We start from the raw sequence: 26,576 nt of genomic DNA on the forward strand, positions 1-26,576 counted from the left end.
GGGTGATTATAACCATCGACGACTAATTGCCAAGTATTAAAGTCTCGTGATTGGAGAAAACATCACATAGAAGATTTCCACCATAGATAGTTCGTTCCGTCAAATCTTGGCGGTACGTTAACTGAAATCAATTCATGTGAACTCGAGTTCATTTCTTATAGGTTGGATCACACAAAACACAGATTGTTAAGTCTTTTCGTGTTTGCCTGCTCTGATACCAAATGAAAAGACGAGGGTACCCAAATACACCACAATATTTTTGTTTTCAACCTATACGTCTTCTTACCGAAAGTGATCGTATATGGACAAAGTCGAGACAATACAACAAATCGCTATTCACATTTTGTGTGATTGTCTATAGATATGAGATCGAGAAAATACGACTACTAAAATGTGATACTTGATAATAGGTTCGAACTTAACCAAACTCTATAGGATCACTATCAAGTATAACGGAGTTAACGTTTGTGTATTTTACTTTTAATTATAATAAACAATTATAATTGCGGAAATATAAAAGTAAAAGACACAACAAGATTTTGCTAACGAGGAAAACTTCAAGTGCAGAAAAACCCTGGGACCTAGTCCAGAATTGAATAATCTCATAATTAAGCCGCTATACAAAATCTAAACCAACTCCATATAGTTGAGACCAAACAACTACCCCTAGTGAACTTAAATTCCTCAGTATCCCTGCGCTTCCGACTTCGAAGGTCGCGCGCTGTGGTACAATTCCTTTGGATCGTATTCAAATAGTAAAGGAACAACAAATTTGTTTGGTAACAACTCTATTGATTCTTTCAAGATAAAGATATCTCAAGTCATACGCAAAGGCTCTTCCGTTTAATCCAATAAACTCCTTTGCCTGGTTAGATCAATCTATCTAATAACTACAAAAGTAGTTAAGTTTAGATTCGCAGTCAATCAAAATAAATCTTAAAGAGATATATTGAGAATGCCGATCTCACGCAACTAATCAATCGAATAAATCCGGTTATAGTTGGATCCCAGCCGATCAAGGTTTTTGCACACACAAAGATACGAGAACTTATAAGAAATCTTCTTCGTCTTTAAATCTTCTTTAATCTCCAATAAACACCTGCATAACACCATTTGAATCTCTTGTGATCAGTCATACACAGAAAGGAGTATGTTAACAATGGATTATCACAAGATTTCTTTAGATCTACAAACAGTTCTAAAGATCTTGTCAATACTTTGATCTAGTTTGAGTGAATCTTATACCAGAAGAGAAAATTCTCAAGAATAAACAAACTAGGTGCAATCAAAGTTTCAACAATTGTTAGTCAATCAGATCAATCGAAAACTAATAACACTGCAATAATCTAGTTTCCCACTAATGGTATTCGTAGAGCTTCTTGATCCCACATAAGTCTTTAAACGAGCGGTCGTAAGAGATTTCACCTAATTAGGATACTTTCCTCTCCGAATAGACGGCTCCACCAGAAACAACAAGAATTGAAGTTTGCCTGACTCTTAGGATAGTTTGCTAGAAACGCAAACTTAGGTATTTATAGACCAGGGATGTTTGGGCACCAAGGAATTTCCAAAACCGAAAATATTCTCAAGATATGCAATGAATAGCAAAATTCGGTTTTCCTAATTCCAATAAATGCTTGTCCAAAATTTCCAAAATCTCTCAATAGAAAATCTCCAATTAGTAAATGCACGTTACTAATTTTCAGTCTCTAGAGATATCCATTTAATTGCTGGTAATTAAAGCATATAAAACCAAAAACCTTAATTAAAAGATTCTCAATTTATTTCGGCACTGGGTCTCCTTGAGTACTAAGGAATATCTTTGAACAATAAATGATAAGAGTTACTCTACATGTTCAAAGTATGTTGACATCTTTTCACTGTAAATCCTTATTCATATTTACACGGATTTACATTCTTGAAATCGGTTGTACCACACTTCCAAACAAGTTTAGAATTGGTTATTCCAAGATAACTATGTGATTGATTAAATATCAAATCACATACATGGGTTCAATCGGTTCTACCAATCACTAGGATCGGTTATACCTCAATATGGAAATACTTGTGATCGGTCACACAAGTTACTAGGACCGGTTACATCAGTTACCAGGACCAGTTACCATATTCCCATGGTATTGCTTGTGATCGGTCACACCAGTTACCAGGGTCGTTACCAGGACCGGTTACCAATTACAAGGATCGATTACACAACACTCTGTGATCGGTCACACCAATTACTAGGATCGGTCACACCAATTACAAATATCGATCATACCATCTCATGGTGATTACTTAGGGTCGGTTACACCAATTTAATAAAAACTAGTCATACCAAATCATAAGTCAGGTATTTTGATTAGTTATACCAAGATACATAACATAGTTATGATCGGTTCTACCATCTCACACATATTGGTAATCCAAAGATTTGCAATGAATAGCCGTACCAATAAGCCTAATGATTTCCCTTCCGATTCATAAAACAAGTTCATGTGTACTTCCTTTAAACGAATCTAAAACATTGTTTCCTAGGATGAAATTTTCACCATAAACAATTCACATAATCATAATAGTATATACAATATTATGTCGATGTTATATCTGCAAAATTCAAAAGATAAGCGTTATACTTCGTAGTCTAATTCCCTAATACTATGATCATACAAATATAACCATGTCACGTCACTAGAGTATTATACAATATGTACAATATATACAGATTTGCAGTTATGTTTTCAATATAGCACAACTTGAAAGATACGTTAGGAATGAAACCGTTCAAGTCAATATTACTAACCTTAATAGGAAGGATGATATCGTCGTTGTAGTTCGCTTTTTCTTCACATTCTTCAAGTCTTCAGAGTAATACTTGTATGTATCAACATTCCTAGACTTTCTATTCTAACCTAAACGAAGTTGACTCTAGTATATAATCAAACGACTTTAGATGAATTTTGACACACTAAAATATGACTACCAAACTTGACATATCAATGTTTGGTGAGTTCAACCGAGCTATGCTCTAACAAATTCTTATTTGTTTTCATATCTTGTGGATTTAGTGCACAAACCTTGATCGGCTGGGGTCCAACTAAAATCGGTTTATCTCTGATAGATGTGATCTATTAATTGCGTGAGATCGACATCGCTTTATAGTTTCACTTTGAGATTTATATTGATTAATTGCGGATCTATAGTTTAATTATTTCGGTAATCAAAAGATAGATTGATCTTGGCATTATAAATAGGCCAGAGAACCTTTGCAAGTGCAAGTCTTCATGTGTAGAGGAACCGCATTGCAGTAGAGAGTGTTCTTGTTCTAGGCTTAGAATGAATAAACTTGTAAGTCCATTGGTTGGACAGGATTTTGTAGTCTTCCTCTTAAGCTAATGAAAGTGAGTTTGTTGGCTTAGATGTTTGCCTTAGTATTCTGTTGATTCGAAAATACTACCCAAATTCTGTGAAGCATAAGCATGGGATTAACCTTCTTTATAGTATGGATTGCAAGTAAAGGAAAAGAGAAAACTGAAGTAAGTATTTCGTTGCATAACTTAAATTGGATGTTTGCATAGGTGCAAACTTACAAGGCTGAAATACTAGGGTGATAAGATATCAATGAACCAGTGTATCATCTATAATACAAAACAGCATGAGTTTTTGAGCGCCGACGGCCAAATAACATTTTTAGAGACAAATGGGTGATCCGACCATCCCAATCTCATCCTAGCAATAGACATCCGACGATCATGGTGTCTGTAACCCTTTTCATTATGAACCTTAATTTATTGATCTTTAATTAATGGATCACATAACTCAAGTTATTAATTAATGGATAACATAACTCAATATATTAATTAAAATATTAAATGTAGAAAGAAACAAAAAATGCTTATGCCATATATATTACGGTTACAAACATGATAGTAAGATAATTTTGGACCGGATTAAATGTAAACTGGCGATTAGGATACTTAACCTTACATTTACTCATTTTGTGTAAGATATTCAGTGAAAATTATGCATTAACTAGAGGGGGATTTTGTGTTTCCCCCTCAAAATAAATAGCTATTTTGCATTACCCCCTCTATAAATCAATAATAGGTGAAACCCTCTCTCTGTTATAACAGCCGTGACTGGCCAGTTAATTATGCACATACAATGCACGTGTGTACCATAAATAAATAATTATTTTGGAGCACCCTAAAATGCTTAAACCTCCACCACCATTTGATACCTTCGTCCCCTTTCCATCACCGACTCATTTGGTTCCCTGCAAGTGTAATCAAAATAATGCAGTAAACCAATACCAACACCTCTTCGATTCTCCTTCATTCACTCGCATATTCTTTTCTCTCATGCAAAGCTAAACAAACAAAATTATCCCTGTTTAAAAATATCCTAAATTTTATGTAACCTAACCCTAACTTCAAAATTGATAAGAAATTGCTAGTGGACTTTTGAAATTAAAATCATGGGTTTAAGTGTATTGATGTTTTAGGTGAAGGGTTTGAAAGAAGAAAACGAATCAGACGAAGGATTTCAGTAATTTGTATTTTCAAATACGATGAAACCCTAACCTTAAAGATTATGAAAAGAATTTGGAAATTTCGTTCTTCACTGAAGTTCGAACTCGAATTTTACAAAGAGTTTTGGCTCGTTGATGCTGCACCAACTCGAATTCTACAGAGAACGGGCTATTGTGCTTCAATATTTTCGTCTACTGCTGCTTCTAGCGTTCCTTAAAATCGTTTCTTCACCTGTTGGATTTCTACAGAGAATTGGATATCTTCTCTAATGATTTAGATTCTCTGAGCTAGAAGTAGGTATTTTTTTTTTTGTACTAACGGGTGAAAATCAGAAGAAAAAATTATGGAAATTGGTTTTGTTTTGTTGTGAGGGGTTAGATTTTTGTATGAATTTGGGATTCTTATGTAAAATTTCAGTATGAATTATGTTGTGAGAAAATGAATGGAAAATTGTCTCTTTTCCGATTGAATTCGTTATCGATTTTGAGAATGTTAAATGTGGTTTGCTTTACTGGACATCGATTTGTAAAAGAGGGGATGATGGTGGTCGCAGTGAAGGAGGAGGTGTTAAATGTGGTTTATTTTGATCAGCCGTAAGTATGTCTTCTTCGAAAAATTAATTAATTTATGACACACGCGCACTTCACGGGTTAAGATAACTGTGCAGTTACGGCACATCCAAGTTAAAGGGTGTTTCACCTATTATTGATTTGTAGAGGGGTAATGCAAAATAGATATTTATTTTGAGGGGAAAATACAAAATCCCCCTTAACTAGATTTATTGCTTCAAGAAAAAATTAACTATGCATTAACTAGATTTATTGCTTCAAGAAAAAATTAACTAGATTTAGTGATTGCAAAGTAAATTTGATGGAAAGTGATATAGATATGTAGACTATATATTAATTAAATAATTTAGTTGTCATATTTTGATATATATATATATATGGATAATTTTACTATGTATTTATGAACATTATTTTAGATTAAAGGAAGATATAAAACTCTTGGGAATTGAACAATTAAAATGTTGGAAGAAAAAAGTACATCAATCAGATTAAGGCAGTACCGTTACGGCACGGTCAGATAACATTTTGAAAGACAAACGTTGTATCCGACCATCCCAGTCTCATCCTAGACAAAGACATCCGCCGGATGTAAGATTTGTAACCTCCTTCAACTATTAATATATTTCTGATAACCCTCATAATTAGTTGCTCACTAATTAAAAAACTTAATGTGCCAACAAAAATATCCTTACCAATTAAATGCTACAACTATGTAAAACTCATATTTGATATTAAAAAATAATATTAGACTCATATATTTTTAAAATCGAATTTGCCCGCCTTCATCAACCTACAAAAGATAATAACATTTAAACATCTGCAGGTACAACATGTAAAACTCTTATTTCTTCCTTGAAATAAACTAACTATCCTTAATCAACTTGCAAACAAAAAAAGAAATTATGTTAAAAATACGAAAAATTCATTTTCATTTAACTCATTTTTTTTTTGGGAAACAATCGAAAAATAAAAATAGATACAAATAATTGAGATCTATCCAAATAATGAATCACCAAAACTTTTTACTTCGATCATAGGCCTAATTTTAATTTTATTGAAAAAAGAAATGTTATTTTAAAACTTATAATTGACCTAGGTAGGACATGTAGTCATGTACACTCGCAGGTTTGCATCCTTGCAAATGGGACAACAATCTAGCTTGGAATCACATTCCTTTCAAAGTTATATACACTGACACTGAAATTTCAATATATTCATAAACCTTCCTGAATTTTTGGGCGGTTTCCTTTTTCCTCTGCATCTTTTAAATTTATTTTTTTATCTTCTTGATCCTGAATGTCTTTTCCTCCATAACAACACGATTGAGCATCGTCATCTAAACCTTCCATACTACCGACCCATTAGTATCACCAAACCCTTCTATATTATCATGATTCACCTCCATCTTCTCATCTCCTGATTTGGTGTTGCAAATAACGAATATGGAAAAAGTGCAGAGTGATGTTATATTTTCAACCAGAAATGGTTGCAAATGTCGATAAAGGTTCATCATAATTGTTCGAGTACAACATAAAACAGTATCAAAGATCACCAATTTTTGGGGATCAACTAAAAAAAATTTATTATTTGAGGACAAAATAAAATAATCTGCCTGACATTTTATCAGAAATTATTATTTTAATCAATTACAAATATACCGAATTCATAATTATTTGGATGAGAAATATTTTAGATTTTCATAACCACAAATTCTCAGGGGTTAAAATAAATCTTATCATAGTTCGTAGTATTTATATATTTAAATTATTATGACCAAAAATTATTCTGACTTAACGGCACGGGTTATTTCTAGCACCATACAAATACAAAGGGGTATAACACTCGTTTTACCCAAGAAAAACGTCGTGCAGTCGTAACTTTATTAATTACGGAAGTGCCATCATGGGTTATATATGCCATCATGGGGTATTTTTTATTACTATTGGATTTAATATCAAAAAGGACATAACAGGAAGAGAGAGACGGCAAAACATTGCTTTTACGTAAGCAAAGAAGAATTAAATAAGACAGATTTTTGTTTTCTTTTGTGATTCTGTTCATTCTAATGGTGCTCACATGAAACTCCATTGATGAGATTGAAGAATAGAAAGGGAGTTTATGGAAGTGAAAGCTGATTAATTCATTTTTTCTGTGAGTTAATTTTATAAAATTATCATTTTTGAGGGTCTTCGTTAAAGGGATGAGTTGGAGAAGAGTTGCTAAATCTGCACAGGCTTTTATTGCTCATGGACTGCTTTTCTGTTTCACCCTTTTGGTCTTACTCAAACTCAATCATGTAGTTACCTACTCATGGTGGTTAGTGTTATTTCTTCAACTTTATATCATTTAATTTCTAAATTTCAGAATACTCTTTGGGGGAAATTTTGTTATTCATTCAGTCCTTAGCTTGACCAAATTATCAATAGATGTTTTTATTTTCTATTTTGAATCGGTCAAGTAGAGATTTTTGAATTGGGTTTGTTATTCTTTTGAAAAATTTTCTAATTAAATTTAAAAATTCTGTTCAATTTAGAACTACAAGCTGAAAAAGGAGAAACTAGATTCTAAGTTAATGCTTATGTGAAATGTATACTTGGTTGTTGGTAATAATTATCATCTTCTTCTTCAAAATTTTACCCCCTAACTGGCTAGAGAAACCAACCATCTAGCATGAAGTTTGAGAGCTTGATTTGCTTGGAACAATATAGTTCCTGTAAGGTTACAGTGCCTAAACATGTTTTTCTGTGTCTTATCGGTGAGGAACTGAAAGCTTTGGTATTTCAAATGATTGGGAGAGAATCTTGAAGTCATCAACTAAAAGTTCAATAAGTATCTAAAAACGTATAGTTCAAATGTGTATATTATTTTCAGTTACCCTGGTTCAACTTCGACCCTAAACACTAGGGGGAACTTCAAATCATCCCTTGATTAATTAACACTTTATAAATTTTAAATATTCTAATTCAAATGTTTAAACAGAATTTCTGCTGAATGTGAGATGGTGCTCATGGATTTCTTTCCTTTTTGGTATATATATATACACACTGTAATGTTAGTTACTACTACATATTGGGTTAGTCAGCACCCTAATTTTGTGAGTATTTCTGATATAGAAATACAAACCAAATCAGTGGCTTGTGTTTACTTGTAAGTCAAGTGTTTATGTACAATGTAGCTGCACCACTAATTAGGACATTTATTGTTTGATTTGTCGGCATTTTGAGTTCATCTGTTTAACCCTACAGGACAATTTTTTCCCCACTTTGGTTGTTTCACACAACTGTCGCACGAGGCAGGTTCTCCTTGCCAGCTCCATCAGTACCACATGGTCGCCATGTATGGTTTGTTTGGAGTTATATCTACTCGATATAGATTACTATGTCAATTTGTTAAAAACCATATGTTTTACCTTGATCAGCAATGAAATTAACGTATGCACTTCCTGTTTTGGACAGTGGGCACCTTGCCATGCTGTTGTTGCAACACCGTTACTGGTTGCCTTTGAAATACTCCTTTGCGTATATCTGGAGGGCATCTATGGTACATATTCAATACCCTTATAACCTAATGATGAATTAAAATTAGTAAATATTTTCTTCTTCTTTTTAGTTAGTCTTTCTATGTTGCATATTTTATTGAATTAAAGTAAACATACTTGCTATCATATACATGTTGCTCGGGTGCAATAAGTTTTATGCTGGAGTAGTAATTTTGATGATAACCCTGGTTGGCCATCTAAAACAAATTTCACGTTCTGCACACTGTACGGGTTTGCAGCTGTAAACTTGAAAATCGTCTTTGTTCCCTTGTTGGCGTTTGAATTGATCATTCTGATTGATAATTTCAGGTATATTTATTTTTTGTACGACATTTTATATTTTTTGTTGTCTGCTCATTCATGAAACAGCCTTGAAATTGTTAACAGATACTAAAATAAAAAATAATAAAAGAATAAGCAGCCTTTAATAAGAGATGTTAAAATAAGCATGTAGAAACATCACTACTTAGTTTCATATGCCAGACCCTTTGGTGAGATGTCCAGGTGATTTCAACGTTTGCTTATACTATGTGTTAGTGAAAAACCTACTATTATTTATTTTCTCGCTCAAAGAAACATTTCAAAAAATTGAAAGTGCAGATAGAAATTTGTGACTCATTTGGGGCCTGGGAGTAGGAAGCCTCTGGGTCCTCAAATTGTGAACTCGTCGTTTCTCCTCAGGGGTCACATATGTATTACTTACTGTTTAGGTCTGCAAAATATGTAGATGATGCTTTTGTTTCTAGGTAAAATAAGAATACCTATTTGGGGATGGTGAATATGGATGCCTCTTTCGTCACTAAAGACTACCTCCTATAGTCAAATACAATTCTGTATTTACATCCTCTGCATAATTGTCTGGAAGTGCATTTTCAAATTTCATTTGTCAGAACAAGAGATTTTTCAGACTGGCTTGAGGCATGCTTCGTATGGACTAGATACAAAAAGTGTTCAGGCCTGGTCACAAAAAAGCTTGCTTGAATATGCAACTGGTCTTGGTGTTTTAAAAACTATGTACATACCCAGGTGTAAACCTGATCTTAGTCACTCTGTAGGTTAGAGCTTGGGAATCGTTGTTTTGTTTGTTTAAAGAAACATATGTAAAATGAAGGAAATGAAGGAGAAATGTCAATAAACCCAGTTCTTTAAAACGAAGCGGACAGAAATTACTAAATCTACATGTTGCTGTAATCATATGATGATTCTTCAACTGCTTTGCTTTTCTTTGAGCCATCTAGCATGCTGAGTTGAATTGATTTACTTATAAGGCTGTGGATGGAGCGTATAGATTTCTGGATTTATTTGCACCAAATCAATCAGCCTACAAGATCATCACGTATTTTGCTTGTCTAGGTTCTAAAAGAATTACACTAACAGTGATGAGACATTGGTTCAAGTGTTTGGTTTTTAAGCATTTCACTTTCATTAAGCCTTCCCGGTACATCTCAAAGAATTTTATTGTTGTCGAACTGTCAAGAACTCTTTGTTCTTTGATATAGTCGCTAATTATTATTTTTTATGTTTCTTATCAGAATGTGTAGGGCTCTAATGCCAGGAGATGAAGAAAGCATGAGTGACGAAGCGATATGGGAAACCCTTCCTGTAAGCTTTATCGGTTTGACTTTATCCAACTTGAGACAATTATTGTTTAAAATGTTAAAAATGCTAGTAGGAAGTATGAATATGAAATGATCTTTTCATTTTAGGTTTGCCTAATAACATAAGATAATTTGATCTTTTTCAATGGTTTAGTTCAAGCAATAGATACTTGTGATTATGGAGTTCTCGTAGAATTGTCAATAGAGATTTCTGTGTCTTTCAATTATCAGAGTTTTTTTTTTTGTTAGTGTGTGTGTTGGTTTGTATGTGCAACTGTTATCGTTGGTTTACATTTTTAGCTTTACTAATGCTAATCTGGTTGTCAATCTTTTCCAGCACTTTTGGGTTGCAATCTCCATGGTTTTCTTCGTTGCTGCAACAATGTTCACACTTCTTAAGTTGTCCGGTAATTCTCTTTTGACCAGGGAAATGTTAAACTTAGATGATGACATTCATACTCTGTAGCTCAGAATTGAATATAAATCTTTTGCTTTTTTACTTCAAAATGAAACCGGCGCTCTGTAGTTCTCTTTTGATTCTATCTAAACAAGCACTGCCTTTTGTTTGATTTTCCCTAAAAAAATATTTATTTGTATCTATCCAACAGTTTCAGCCAGCCTTTTTTTGTTTTGTTTTGAAACCGCGTTTTGTCATGTTAGACACGTCTTTGCTGGCACCAGTAGACTCTTATTTTCAGATAGACTAAACTTTTCCGAATTTTAGTTTACTCTCTTTTTTTTATCCCATATCTGTTTGCCATTTTTCATCAATGGGTTGGTTTCTGATTTATGCTTCCAATCATTAAAAAAAAAGGATTTATGCCGCAAGTTACATGAATCCTTACATTTTTGCTCAACACTTCAAACTATCTCCATGAACATACTTAAGCAAACCCTATTTATATCTTTTCTGTCCGTCTCATGTTCGTTGTATATGTTACAGATGCTCTTTCCTTTCTCAGAAGATCTCATTATCCTAAAGTTCTTTTCTTTTTGTGGATATGTTTTCTTCTAATTTTCTACTTTTCAATTATTTGATATAATACAGGAGATGTTGGTGCCTTGGGATGGTGGGATTTATTCATAAATTTTTGGTACTTATCAATTTATTTTCTACAGTAATTATTATGTTGTGTAGGATCTTTCGACTGCTTGACTATGTGTTAAGAGATTCTTTCTTTTTTCGTCTACAGCATCGCAGAGTGCTTTGCTTTTCTTGTGTGCACAAAATGGTCTAACCCAGTGATCCATGCTCAATCTCGCAATAGAGAACCGAGATCGTCTTCAACAGCTGTTAGGTTTGATCGGAATAGTGGGTTATTAGTTACCTTTGAGGACGACCAGTATCAGGATAGGATGTGTGGATTGCAAGACATTGGTGGTCATATCATGAAAGTTCCACTAGTTGGTTTCCAAATCCTTCTCTGCATGCGGCTAGAGGTATGCTTAGTCTGTGGTGCAATAACCCTGTTTGTTGGGGATATTTTGGCTGGTGGGGCCCAATCGTTATCCAAGGACTGAATGTTGGAATTTAATCAATTTTGTATTTGTGGATGGTAAACATAGAGGGAGAATCACATAAAAAATAGCCACTGGGATCATCTTTATGAGTCACATGCCTAAGTGTTGGGTGACCTCGACTATAATTACCCACTCATATTACATGGAGAATTACACATTTCTTTTTTGGGTTACGACGTTGTTGAAATTAGCACTCATTTTTGCCTTTTCATATTTCAGGGAACACCACCAAGTGCCAGGCACATCCCTCTTTCAGTTCTTTTTGGTCCATTGTTATTACTGCAGGGGTTAGCGGTCTTTTTTGCATTGTTGCAATCGGTGGAGAGAATTTATCTGTTGCTTAATAGTGAAGATGTGCAAGGAAGATATTTTTCCATCTCGTCAACAGCTCGTGATTTTTTTGGGTTCTTGCATCGTGGTTCTAGGTAAATTCTTCAGCATACAGATTATTTGAAGATAATATTAAGATTTGAGTTACTGTAGAATTGTGGTATTTGGTTGCATTTTCTCTGACCGTACCTCATCCCAGGCTTCTCGGCTGGTGGTCCATTGATGAAGGAAGTCGTGAGGAACAAGCTCGACTCTACCATTCGGAGACTGCTGGGTAAGGATTTTGTACCGTTGCAGGGAGCTTTGTCAAGTAGCTTTGATAAGGAGTAGCATTTGCTTATATTTGCTGATGCATTGAGTTTTGTGTAGTTCTTAGTGTTAGGAGTTTAAGTTTGTGCGAGGTTATTTGTTAAATGGTTGATAGTTATGTTTTTCCCCTTTTGATTATTCAGTGGAAGTACTGTTTGCACTCATTTCACAAATGGGAGCACCTAAGCTCTTTAGTTTGGTGAACATAAAGAGGTTACACATGCATCTTTCGATTGCAATAAATTAGCCTAGAACGTGTCCTCCGCTAACAAGTTTGTGTTTATATTTCTCAGGATGTGATTGCATGAAATATCTTTTTATCTAACTAGGAAATAACTTCACAATTACCATTTCCACCAAAAGAAATCGTCTGAAACGAATACAAGGAATCATGGTCTTACAGTAACTTTTTGTTTGGTGATAATGTACAGGTATAATACATTTTCTCGGTGTCCTCCCGAAGCAGTGAAGAAAATGCCAAGAAAGGATCTAGCCGAGGAGGTGAGTTGAACCTCTAGTCTTACATTCTTGTTTTACTTGTTGGTGATAGCATTTTCATGCCAAAATTTACTTTCAGTCCATAGTGTTCTGATAAATAGAAGCTTACTCATCTCAGGTCTGGAGACTGCAAGCTTCCCTCGGTGAGCAAACACAAATCACAAAATATAGCCAGGAGGAGTTTGAAAGACTTCAAAATGTAATGTTTAAATCCTTGATTGGTTAACTTGGTTCAGCATATTTTGAAAGTCATATTCCGTAGCTTCTGAATATTTATGCGTGTAACTGCAGTATTTGCAAAATTTGCATGTTCGAGTTGTCTCATTGGTCGGGTTCAAGTATCTGATCTAACTGACCTTTTTCAGTTTAGGGGTTTTTTCTTCTTCTTTTAATAGCTAGAAAGATATTTATTATTAGGTTGTTCATATGAATTATGTCAAATATGTCTTTTCGAGATAAAAGAACAGTTGAAGCTGTGAGGGTCTGTTCTCATGAAATCTCAACCATGTTGAAAACTGTCATTACACCTGCCGAAGAGAATATTTCCTGCAATTCTCATCATTGGTACTCTTCTTTGTTACCATTTTGTTTTTCACTCGGAAAACAGGAGATTGTAAATTTTTCCTCTCTTCAGACGAGATTTACATAATCGCTCATGCTTTTTGGTTCAAAACATGTTGTGTGCCCTCCAATTTTTATTTCTAAATTTATTTATTGGTATTAATTTAACATAACATATCTTCTTGTCATTTTTCAGGAAAAAGTTTTATGTAGAATATGTTTCGAGGGAGATATAAATATAATTTTGCTTCCGTGCAAGCACCGCATTCTGTGCAGGTACCCCATTATTAGCATTATCTTTGTGTGCGTCTTCAATTTCTCAAGTTTTTGCTACCTGCTCAAACTTGTTCTTCCTTTCAGCTTTTGATTTTGTTTGTCTTGTCATTGTTATTTGTTAATTTGAATTTTCGTTTAAAATGAATTGGTGTGTCTTTCTGATTATTTACAGCACCTGCTCGGAGAAGTGTAAGCGATGCCCAGTTTGTCGAGTTCCCATTGAGGAGGGCTTGCTTGTATATGATGATGTATAGGTTTCCTAATATACTGCTTTTCCTCATTTTTCGTTTTCGCTTGATGGTCGGGGTCCTCGCGTGATCGATCGTACATAAACAACAAGAAGAAAGTTTCACCCAGGATTGGTTTTTTTTACTCGATCCTCATTTGAAATACCTTTGCAATTGAAAGTCAGTTTGTAGATTTGTTGCCTAAATTTGTAGCTTGGTTCTTTCTTTGTCTTTTCTACAGTTTGGTTTCAGTGTAAATAAACAGTATAATTTTAGCGAAGGAAAGAAAAGAAAGGTGTTTTATTGGGTGTTTAGTTTCTGTAGACTACCTGTCAAACCAGGTTTGAAAATCTAGTGTCCGGTGCAACTGAGATTCCCAGAACTGTAATCAAAGACAGATTTGTCGGATGAGCATGGTCAAAGGTGTTTCAGGTCCAAGTTTAGAGCTTCTTCAATAGTTGATGTGCTTATTTCATATGTGTCAACAATGTGTTGACTTTCTCTTGGTAAAAATTCTCTTAGAGCATCTCCAATGAGACATTAAAAATATCCTAAAAATAAGGCCACGTAGGATTTTCAATGATTTAACCAAAAAACCATTTCCAATTATTTTCAACTAAACTTATTTCACTAACATAAAAATGACTAGGATAGGAAGACATTGTCAAGGTGCAAATTAGACATTCACCTTGACAATGTCTTCTCAAAATTAAGCCACATCACTCCACATTCATTTAAGAAGTTAGGGTTGGAGAGAGAAAATTGATGTGTATCCTATGTGAATTTAGATATTTATCCTCACACACATTCCATTGAAGAAGCTCTTATGAAGCCATATTTTGAGTTCCAACTTCAAAACTGATTGGACCAAAAGTAAGGTCGTAGCTCCCTAATGGATCAGATCATTCAATGTGCAGTTACCAAGTTATACGTCGCGGCCGGTGGGTGTTTAGATACCTAAAATAGAAGTGCTTGTGCTTTTCAGAAAAAGCATCTCCAGGTGGGTGGAATTCTGTTATGCTTCACTTGCGAGATTATATTACAATGAATTTGTTCTCTCATCTTCCCTTGGTGTGCAGCAGGGAGATTCCTTTGGTCCTTTGTTGTTTGCCTTGGTTTTACACCTTCTTGTGAATATGATCTCAAGTCAATGCACCCTGGACTTCCACGCCTCTGGTACCTTGATGATGGTACTGTCGCAGGTGACACCATGGAAGTAGCTAAAGCTCTCTCGATTATTCAAGCTGAGGGTAGCAGTCGTGGTCTTCATCTCAACATTAATAAGACTGGGCTTTTCTGGCGTCGCATTGATCCAAGGATCCAAGCAAAAGGTGTCTTTCCAGCCACTATTAGTAGGCCTTCCGTGGCGTAAAATTGTTGGGGGGACCTGTAAGCCTTGACCTGCATGTTTGTGGTGATCTAATAAAGAGAAATATCGACAAAACTATGCAGCTTATGGAGTCTGTTAAACAACTACATGACCCGCAAAGCGAGCTGCTACTGCTGCGAAGTTGCTCAGGTGTTTCGAAGCTCTATTTCAATCTTAGAACTAGTAACCCTGATGCGCTTCAACAGATTACCCACTGCTGCGATCAACCTTTGTTACAGTTTCTGCGACACATAGTAACAGGTGACGGTGCGGGGTTTGGTCCCTTACAAGAGCGTATTGCTACGTTGCCAATAAAGGATGGTGGTCTCGGTGTTCTCACGATGGCAGATTCGATTACCTTTTGTTTTTTGGCTTCATGTTTTCAGACTAAGGATTTGCAGGAGACCATTCTTCAACTTTCGTCTGATGCAGATCCTAGTCGTGCCTATTTACATGCTTTGTCTCAGTTCACGCAGGCATGTGGACTATCTTCTTTCGACATCAATTCTAGTGCCACCAGTCCCATGAAATCTCTGGCAGTTCTGTATTTTGATGTGGTAAAGAAAGATATTCCCAATAACTTTTCTATGTCCAAACGTGATTCCATTCTCTGGCAATGCAACAGGCGTGACCATGCGCAAGACTATCTCAAGGCTATACCAATATGTGGGCTTAACCAAACTCTTGGGCCTCGGAAATTTAGGGTTGTTGTTTGTTACAGGCTTGGTATTCCAATTTTCACCGGTATAGAGGCTTGCTCCTGTTGTAAACGAAAGATGGATGCTTTTGGTGATCATGCACTCCATTGTGCAAGTGAAGTGGGGAAAAAATTTAGGCACGATTTTGTCAGAGATGTCATCTCCGATATATGCTACAAGGCAGGGGTTGCGGCTAGAAAGGAAGTTAATCTTGGATTTTTATCTGACGATGCAAAGGCTCTAAGTCCCGCTGATATTATCGTCTACAACTGGAAAAATGGTCAAGATGTTTGCTTCGATGTTACAGGTGTTTCACCTTTTGCTGGTAACAATGGTCGAGTGTTTACTCCGGGAGTTGCCATTTCTGATGCTATCTCGTGTAAGCACACCAAATATTTGGATAAGTGCTCGGTTCATGGTTACGGTTTTGGAGTTCTTGTCTTTACTACTCTGGGTGAACTTGGGGAAGACATGGTTTTTTTTCTGAAGAGGTTGAGAAATTGCATATCTAATTATGACATTAACTATAAGATTGGATATTCTCTTTTTTATAGGTTATGTATTTCCATTTAAAAAGGTGTCGGGCTCAGCTTGTCGCTAGGCTTCTCTCCACCGATGTTATACCTAAATTCGATTTTTAATAATATGCCACAGAGGCTCTTTTGATAAAAAAAAAATAAAAAATAACAAAAATAACAAAAACAACTTATGTTTATTTTTTTATGCATCTAGTTTACAAAGACCCATGCTCAATCACCAGTTGCTTCTATTTCCTATTCTGGTCTATGGATAACCAGAAATCTATTTTGCCGCAGAGAACAACAACTGAAAAGCGGGGTTTTACTCCTTATCCCCCTTCCCCCACCCCCATGTCGTACTGAATTAAAATTAATGTCGAAGTTACATTGACAAGACACCTTGGTCATGCCGTATTTATATGCAGAGATTCCACGACAACTACCCTGGCTATTTTTAGCACAACCTTAGGGAATCAACATGCCTCTACTAACAGAAACTTAGGTCGTGCTAATGGCAAGTAGAACGATGACAGATAGACAATGGACCAAAGTGTACTTTGAAACCGACTCAGAATACTTGGATCATTTTTTCAAATCCAGTAATGCACCATCTTGGTATGTTTCAGGTATGATAATGGAAATTAAAGAAAGAATGAGACAAATTCCACATATCACAATAGAACATAACTATCGGGAGGGAAACCAAGAAATCAAAAAGCAAGAAGTTAGTTAAGCTACATAATTTTAAAATGACTTCTAAAAGTAAAGAAGTTAACTTTTTGTGAATCAAAACTTCTAAGTTTGACTTCTGCTTTTGGAGAAATAAACATATTTATATATCTGGTATTCGAAAAACCAAATCCTTTTTGTTCCAAACAAGTTTGGGTAGGCTAGAAATGAAACCACGGGCATTACCAAATTTATATATCCTATTTTTTGGACATGGATCGCTGATTTCCATGTGCGCTTGTCCATCGCAATCCTTCATATAAGTTTCGCTATTCGGGTACCATTTCACTACTTCCTCCCAAGTCAATTTTGACCGCCCTCTGCTTCCTTAGTTTTGTCAGCACGCGTTATGATTCCTTCACGAACAGGTGCATCTGGCGGTCTTCTTTGGAGATGTCCATACCAGCAAAGCCGATGTTGAATGAGCATCTCCCAAATTGGCGCTACCCAAAGTTTCTTACGTATATTTTTGTTCCTAATCCAATCGTGTCTCATATGTTCTTAGGTCTACCTCCGCATACGAATCTTTGTTGCATGCTCTCTATGATGTGTTGGTAACATTCCACTTCATACAATATCACTTTTAGGGTCGCCGTCTTGTAGAACTTTCCTTTTGATTTTTTGGGAATTTTCTGTCGCATAAGTTAGCGGTTTCTTTTCGACATTCCGCACACCCCGCTTGAGTCATATGTTTAATATCCTTGTTAATTCCACTATTGTCTTGGCTCATCGATCCCAAATACCGAAATGAGTCTTTTCTCGGAACTAATTGCCCTGCTAGCATGATATCCACGTCATAGGACTTAACGTCTTTATTTTTTCACTTCATGTACTCAGTTTTGGTCATGTTGAGTCTAAATATCTTCAACTATAAAGTGCCTCCACAAATTCAGTTTTTCCTCGACCTCGGTCTTAGTATCACCAGTTAGCGCCACATCATCTGCAAAGAGCATCACCAACGAATCTCTCCTTGAATGTCCCTGGTAACTTGATCCATCACTAGAGCAAAGATATAGGGGCTCAAGGAAGACCCTTTGTATAGTCCTATATTGATCAGGAAGTCACTCGTCACTCCAACGTAACTTCGGACATCGGTTACCACGCACTCGTACATATCCTTGATCAAGGTTACGTACTTTGCGAATACTTTTTCCTTTTCGAGAGAACGCCAAATTGCCTAGCGCAAAACTTATCATACGCTTTCTCTAAGTTGATGAACACAATGTGTATATATTTCTGCTGTTACCGGTACTTCTCTTATCAGGAACATCGCTTCCATGGTCGATCTCCCAGACATAAAGCTAAACTGGTTTTTCATAAGTCTTTTTTCCCCTGGTAAGCGGTGTTCGATGATTATCTCCCATAATTCCATTGCATGGCTCAACATCTTGATTCCTTTGTAGTTCGTGCAACTTTGGATATCTCCTTTATTCTTGAAAATCAGTATTGTTACGCTTCTTCTCGATTAGCTCTGCATCTTATATGGCCGGAGGATGATATTGAATAACTTAGTTATCCAAGTTATCCCTTAATCTCCCAAGAATTTCATACATCGATAGGATGGTATCAGGTCCCAACGTCTTTCATATTTTATCCTTTTTAGCGCCGCATACACCTCGCTCTCGTTAATAATACGAATCAATCCTTCTTTGGTGCCCTCAATCGAGTCCTATATCTCCACCACGGTTGTATCTCCCTCCTCATTGTAAATTTTACCAAAGTATTCCCTTTACCCATCCTTGATCTCTGAGTCATTCACCAAGAGTGGATTGTTCACGTCTATTTAGACTGTGTTGTATGATTTCTTTAGAGTTACAAAAAACAAGTTTTGAGTCAAGCTTACCTTGTGAAAAATCTCGAAATATGATTTAGAAAATAAGATGTTCAACAGTCCTTAACAATATTAGTTCTATGAATTAGTTTTTGGATCAATTTAAAATTGCCTATGCAAATGATTATATCGCTTAGGAATGTTTCAAACATCATAAGGGAAAAATATGAACTTACTGAAATTTCTACTCAGGGTAAGTTGGCAAACCAGTTCGAAAATCATAGATATCTAAGTTGCAGAAATACAGGAAGGTTGATGAACCAATTCACATACCGCAAGTTCAGTTAGGAACAATTCACGAACCCGGTTGGCGAATCATGGTGAACTGTATTTTGTAAGTTGGATAAATAGGCTAGCAGTTGACGATCCCAGTTCAAAAATATGGTCAACTGAGTTCAGTAGTCGTGTAGGGTTTGCGAACCCCTTTCACCAACCGTCGCACCCTGATTCGTGACAAGCCCCGCGGTTCACGAACCGTTGTACCAACTGTCCCAGTTTATATTTTAATAAATGCTCAAAGACTTATTTTCATAATATGCTTAGCATTACTAGAACTCTCTTAAAAACTTTTAAGAAATTTATGTATGTGTATCATGATTAAATTCTTAGGTGTTTAAATGAGCATCAAATAACTTTTAGGTCTTTGGCTAACTTTCCAAAAACCGAACGGTCATTACACGGTTCCGTAACCGAACCTATGTGTATATTCTCTACTGTATTTTCAAGACCTAATGTGTTTTCTTGATTCTCAAGTTATCTTAGCTTGAATTCTAAGTTAACCCTGGTCTTTGAAAAACTATAAATAGGGATACTCTTTCAACTGGACAAATCAATCCCTGACACTTTGTGTCCTAGCTAGTTGATTCTAGAGTCGTCTTTTATTGACCTAGGTTTCCTCCGTGGGATATTATTAGGTCTATGAATAAAAGACTTCGCTTTGGGATTCTTGAATCCAGGTCCGACTTTATCTTACCTTGATAGTTCGTGAATCATGATCTTTCTTTTTTGTTATTAATGTTTAAGTAATCTCTTTCAGGAAAGATAGATAGTAATCGCAAAGTTCTCTTTGTCTCAGATTTTGTGATTCCTCAAGATAAATATCTAAACATCGATCTTAGATTATCTTTATAAGATTATTCTTGAGAGGTGGTTAAGAATCTAAGCTACTCTTAGGGAATCCTAAGTTTCGGATTTGTGAGGTTTGCTAGATTTTTCTACTGCAAACATATTTCCACATCTTGATATTTGATCTAACGGAAATCAAATAGGCGTATCTATGAGAGACCGATTGGTATCAAAAGTATTTAATTCTTCTGAAGCAACTCTTAGGTTGTAAAGGACGCCAGCTAAGGGAATCAAGTGCATAGAGCCTTGCAAGGTTCAGACGCGTAAAGAGCAAGACTATAACAGAATCGCTTGGAGGGTGGGTTCGGTCTCAATTACATTCCAGTCCGACGTCTGATAGTATGCTAGTGTCCATAGCGGTTTAATACATTGTGATGTTCAATCTGGACGAGGTACTGGGGTTTTTTTGCTATTGTGGTTTCCTCGTTAACAATTTTTTTTATGTGTGTGCTTTTTACTTTTCCGCATATTTTGATTGTTAAAAATACTACATATGTTCGTACTCCTATCAATACAAAAAAGTTGGGTTGTTGGGTTATTTGGTATCCCATATGTTTTCAACCATTATCTAACTAGTGATTTATAACATCCTAAATTATCCTAAGATGAATATCCCGATATGTTTAATTAAACCTTCTTTGCCTCTCTACTTGTAACGTGTAAAACTAAAACTTCCAGAACAATAATACGATGTAGTTACATTACTGGGTATAAATTACTAAATTTTCCTTCATACCTTACAAAATTCTAAAAACACCCTTAATCTAGCAGGCCTATGCAGGTGTCTAATGGATTTCTAGACATGTACATGCACCTACACCCGATCCAATATTTAATGGATTTTCAAGAATGAGTTACGAAAACCTCAAATATCAACAAGAACAATATCCGGACAAACAAACTATCAGGTAAAAGATAGTCTGGTCTGGATTAATGAATCCCTAAGTGAAGTATTCAAAGTCGTAACTTAATTGAGCTTCTCAGAGGAAACCTAGGTTATAGAGGACGAATCTAGCTTAGAAACTAGGACACAAGAGTGCCAGGGATTAAGAAATCATGTTGCAAGAGTCTCTCCATTTATATATTTTCAAAGCTCCATGTAACTTTGAATTCAAGTTAGGGTTAATTGGAATTCAAGCAAACACTTTCTAAATTTAGATGAAATTATTATTAGTAACTCATGTAAGCATGTGAGAAGTCTGCCTCGAAATTATACAAAAGAATATGTATTATGGTCCAGTGTTCTGGACCAATGCACAATGATGGTTCATAGCTTCTAAGTAGCTTCTGAACTAACAAGTAGGTGTTCAGTAACACTCAAGACTAATCAATGATCTACAATCACAAAGTGTTTTGGTGAATAAAGCTGCCTTAGAAGTGTCTATGAGAGTCTTTAGCGAAGTCGGAATATATGTAGAATGGTTCGTGACCTTTTGCTAATACTTAACTGAGTAGGTTTGCAAATCGGGTTCTCAAACCTCTGTCAGCTCAGGAAACAGAACCAAAGGGTTCGCAAACCTTGGAAGTTGGTGAGTAACAGAGACCCGAAGGGTTTTCAAACCTTGGCAGTTCGTGATCGACTGACCTAAGGAGATTACCGGGTTTGCAAAACTTGGCAGTTCATGAAGTCAGTACGTAGGTAGTGGTTTGCTCACCGGGTTTAAGAACCTATATAATTCCTGAACTCAGTAGTAAAGGGTACGCAAACCGGAGATTGCAAACCTCTTCAGTTCTTGGGATTCAGACTGGATTTTCGTAACACAAAAAGGTGTATACCTTGTGTTAATTAATTCATAAGTCTCATAATTAATTTTAAATTTTTACAATAGCCATAGACAATATGCATTTTTATTGGGGCATTTTTCAAATGATCAACTTGAAATAAAAATAGTTTGAGAACAATAAATTGTTCTAACTAAGATTGTAAATGATCTATGAACATGCATTGCTTGGATTATATTTCGAGAGTTTAACCATGAAAAGCTTGAACTCAAAATTTCTTCTTTATAATATTAAATCTACTAAAATCATACGACATAGTCTCATAAGATATAATGGTAAGATCTCGCAAATGTCTTCGGTTGTTCTTCAGTCTTCAATCTTCGAGGGTTATTCAGTGATGTCTGATACTCAACTACTATACTCTAATCCTAGTCCGATACTTGAATTTAGTTTTAGAAATCGAGATATAGTTTTGTACATCTAACATTGACAACAAGATTGAGACAACAAAACTTGTGAATTTGACCGAGTTATGCTATAACAGAGTAGATTTGGACTCTGTTTGAAAGCCAAATTTCAAAAGGTTCTTGAAAGGTGGGTAATTAAGCCAAGATCTAAGACAACAGAATAATTTTGCGATTTTTACAAATCAGGGTTTGAATAAAAAAAACGAAGAATCATCGGATCTTACCCTAGGTAGATAATGTACCTTGGTATCTGGAAAATGTTGAATCCATCAATAATATAACAGATCCCTATCAATTATCTCACATACCTTTTCATCTCCTTTGCGATAGTTTGACCAAGTAAATGGTGCGCCTTTATGTCTAGCATATTGCAAACCCATGGAATCAATCATTTGTGTAATGAAAGATTTGCTTCTTGAACTTGGTTAATTTCCTCCCTGCTTTTCTGCTGGATCCAGAATGAAATTACCACCCAAGGAATTGTAATTTGTTGACCGGTATGTGTTATATGTGACCATTGGTTTACTTTATCATTAGTTTCAATATTATAAATGCAAGTTATCATAATGTCTTTACAATTTACACTTAACTTGAAATTACACACATTTAGGTAAGACAAGATTAATTCTAATTTTAGGTTGTTATGTCACGTTGTTGCCTACCTTTTTCACCCACAGAAGGGATAGTGAATCAGTAATAAAAATCGAGATTTTTTAAATAACAATTCCGTTCTAGAATAAGGAGCTTTATTTTTTTGAAATAAGACAATATCAAGATTATGAGATTGACATAGGAATTCTAATTGATCCCTATTTAGAGATGCCAATACCCTGGTCGTTTCACGATACAATTTTCATAATGGGTTGAAACTAAGATACTGGGCTTATCAGGAATGGGCTGAAGGTAGTAAAGGAAGAGAACTATTAAATAGGAATGCTTTAAGAAAATAGCAAAATAGAAAGTCCAGAAGGAAATATCCAAAAAAGAGGGAGGGAAGTTATAGATATAAAATAATTTGGAGAGAGCAAGTATAATGAGAAAATGATTTGGAGGGATAGAAAATTACACCAAAAAATGAAGTACACACAAAAATGAAAATATATAACAAGTAAACTACATTGTGAGCAGCATAAATCAGAAGTCCTACCCATAGTGATTCAGACAAGCATAACATACACACAAAGAAAATACAAAAGGTACAAGAAAATATGCTCGCACAAAAATGCGGAAAGTGCTCCAACACTTGATAAGCTTACACAGTATAGTGATGGATACACACAGATAAGGAGTATACAAAAATGCGATCCTACACTTTTTAGTTTACATTACAGATAACTGGATACAAACAGAAAAGTAGAATACAAAAATTATAAGGAACTTGAAATCCAAGCTTCAGATGGAGACTTACAATAGGACTCGAGTCATATATAGAAATTACAGTAATAAAAAGTTGGAGATAAAGGACGAAGAAAGATAAAATAAATTAGCTATCACTTATAAAAAATTCGCGAAGACACTTATAGTAATTGAGGTTGTTACAAAGATACTAGAGCCAGATAGGTGTAGGAACACAGAGAAGTAGAAAAGAAATTGCACTGAAGCTAATTAAATCACCCTGCAGAGAATAATTTCTTCAGAAACACTGTAAAGTTACTCCATACTAAAGAGTATACACTAAATATATAAGATCAAACACATGACACAAAGTAAAGAGCAGGAAGATTTCAGACTTAATCAAATCACCAATTCAGTGATGAATAGGAGTTTGGGACAAATTAGTTTCAACACTAATAGAATGGAGAGTAGAACACACTACAGAGAAAACACAATAAAATAAACTAGATTGATAGTACTTTTAGTATTATATCTTTATTTGATTCATCATCTAGTTTTCGCAACATCCAAACATGCATTTTATTGCTGTAAATTAAACCGATTAATTTGAATTTTTATCTCTTCATAAAAATAATTCATTGATTATGAAATAAAAGGTAAATAAATTGAGGAATTTATGAAAGAAATCGGCAGATGGTGTGAAATTTGTGGAAAAAGGTGGTGCAAATATATTGACATTAATGAGGTATATATACATAGGTGGGGAAATAACAAAGTATCCGTTGATGAGTGAGTTTCTATAGAGCGGTAAAGCCTCTATCGCCAATGACAGAGGTTTGTTCGACGAACGAATTTTCCTCTCAATCCTTTTCCCATATTGGCGCGGTGTGTTTGCTATTGCCCGTATGGTATGAAGTATGAACTGGCTTTAAGTCGTTAATCCGTGTCCGGATCACATCATGTTAATCTTCTCACCAGCACATTTTTGAAAGGAAAATAAATAAAAAGATAGAGTGAGAGAAACCACTACAAATACCTGGCATTTTTGGGGGGCGGCCGTGAAAGAATTAAGGGCTACTAATAAGATAAAATCGGGTCATCCAGACTTAAATTGAAGCCACCCCTATCTCTGATTTTTTGAAATGGATAATATGCCCTTCCATAATCGCTAGTCAATATCAAAATCGGTAGTTAAAGAAAAAATAATCGATAAATAATAGGTTAATCGGTAGTATAGGGTCTATATACCGTTAGTGTTGGGATTTTTTTTTTTGAGTTATTTAGTTTTAAAGTTTAGTGTGGGAGAAGAAGAAGTGTGAGTGAAACCATTTTTTCTAAAATATATAACAAAAATGGATGAGTATGAAGAAGAAGGTGAGAAACATCATGAAGAATATAATGTTGAAGGTTCACTACCGTTTAGAGAAGACGATTTGGGGTATTTGTTGAATGATCCAAACTTTTGTGGAGGAGAAGAAGCCATAGAAGAAAATGAAGAATCGCACAAGATCGAAGTTAATAATGGATCAAACATACATGCACGTTGTTAAGAAACTCACATACCCATTTTTAGTGTGTTTATATGCGTTTTTAAACGAGAAAAATCAATATATGCATGCATTGAATGCCATGAACTGCCTAGAATCGGTAGATAATGGAGTAATTTATCTACCGATCATGAGATACTGCATCCAAAATATCGACAATCGGTAGTTTCGTGGACGTATAAAACTACCGATTATGAAAAATCCCCAAATTGAAAATTTTAATTTTATAATCGGTAGTTTTAAACTTTACTACTGATTTTCAAAGTCGCCCTAAATATTAATTTCTCCAAACTTATAATACTTGGTTTGTTTCATCTTTTACAATCGGTAGATTAGGAAAAAAATTTAACCTCTGATTATGGTAGTCGTCCCAAAACAATATTTCATATTCGGTAGTTTATAAATTCATTTATATTTCGATTATGGTTGTCGCCCCAGAAAAGAAAATACTTAAAAACTTCGAATTTGACAACCTGTAATCGGTTCCACTTTATTCACATTTATCTACTGATAGAGAATGAGGTTTGTTTTGTTATTTGCGCATTTAGGTATTTGGAAGTAAGGAAGAGGCAAAGGAATGGCTTATCAACAAGGAAAAAGAGAAGATGTGTTTGGTAGTTCTGAACAATTGCGTGAAGGAAATTCGGTTTGAAATGATCTGTGAGCGAGGTGGCGACAAAAAGATTCATGAGGAAAAAATAATAAGTACGTAAGGAAGACGAATAGAAAATACTGAAGTACTACAAAGAAGAATGGATGCCCATTTAAGGTTGTCTTCTATAAGCCCGACGGTAGGGAAGGTAAAGAGTGGAAAATGTTTAAAGTTGCTAATGGTTGTCACAACCACGATGATCCGAATAGTCTTGTTGGGCATGTAATGGTTGCAAAGTTAAAACCACATCAAATGGATACGATGGTCTATGAGGATTTGTAAAGCGAGTGCGATCCTAAGTAAGATAAAGGCGGATGATCCCAACAACTTGTCTTCTTTTTCTACGATCAAGTCGGCGCTAGCTACGATCAAAATGACGGAATGGGATGGTAGAACGGTTATACAACAATCAGAGTGGTTACCGGAGTTACATGACTACACGTTGCCAAAGGAAGAAAAGGATGGGATAATGGTTCATATTTTCTTGGCACATCCTTTAATGATCCAATTGGCACAATGCTTTCATCAAATTTTGTTAATAGATGCTACTTATAAGACAAACAAATATAACATGTTGTTGTTGAACATTGCTTGCCACACTTCAGACAAAAATAGTTTACGGTTGCA

General features: G+C 35.2%; 1 protein-coding gene across 3 annotated transcripts; it reads left to right on the forward strand.

Moving 5' to 3' along the window:
- Window positions 1-7,059: 7,059 nt before the first annotated feature.
- LOC113303035 lies at window positions 7,060-14,270 on the forward strand. Of its 3 annotated transcripts, none has more exons than XM_026552020.1 (14): window positions 7,060-7,414; window positions 8,344-8,434; window positions 8,554-8,638; window positions 8,789-8,945; window positions 10,169-10,238; window positions 10,572-10,641; window positions 11,283-11,328; window positions 11,428-11,674; window positions 11,975-12,180; window positions 12,285-12,359; window positions 12,826-12,895; window positions 13,011-13,091; window positions 13,650-13,729; window positions 13,902-14,270. In XM_026552020.1, the coding sequence occupies exons 1-14, from the start codon at window positions 7,299-7,301 to the stop codon at window positions 13,981-13,983; spliced, it is 1,476 nt and encodes a 491-aa protein (XP_026407805.1). In that variant the 5' UTR covers window positions 7,060-7,298; the 3' UTR covers window positions 13,984-14,270. The 3 variants fall into 3 exon arrangements, with proteins under 3 accessions (XP_026407805.1, XP_026407806.1, XP_026407807.1); XM_026552021.1 differs by having other exon boundaries at window positions 8,876-8,945; XM_026552022.1 differs by lacking the exon at window positions 8,344-8,434 and having other exon boundaries at window positions 7,286-7,414.
- Window positions 14,271-26,576: the final 12,306 nt, after the last annotated feature.

Source organism: Papaver somniferum, chromosome 8 (genome assembly GCF_003573695.1).
Source record: "Papaver somniferum cultivar HN1 chromosome 8, ASM357369v1, whole genome shotgun sequence".
Classification (NCBI taxonomy): Eukaryota; Viridiplantae; Streptophyta; class Magnoliopsida; order Ranunculales; family Papaveraceae; genus Papaver; species Papaver somniferum.

What these genes read in the sequence shown, in the direction of transcription:
- LOC113303035 (XM_026552020.1), top strand. Translation starts at nt 7,299, where the DNA reads ATGAGTTGGAGAAGAGTTGCTAAATCTGCACAGGCTTTTATTGCTCAT. An exon ending in GTAGTTACCTACTCATGGTG is followed by an intron (nt 7,415 to 8,343) that starts GTTAGTGTTATT and finishes TTAACCCTACAG; the next exon opens with GACAATTTTTTCCCCACTTT. An exon ending in GATTTATTCATAAATTTTTG is followed by an intron (nt 11,329 to 11,427) that starts GTACTTATCAAT and finishes TTTCGTCTACAG; the next exon opens with CATCGCAGAGTGCTTTGCTT.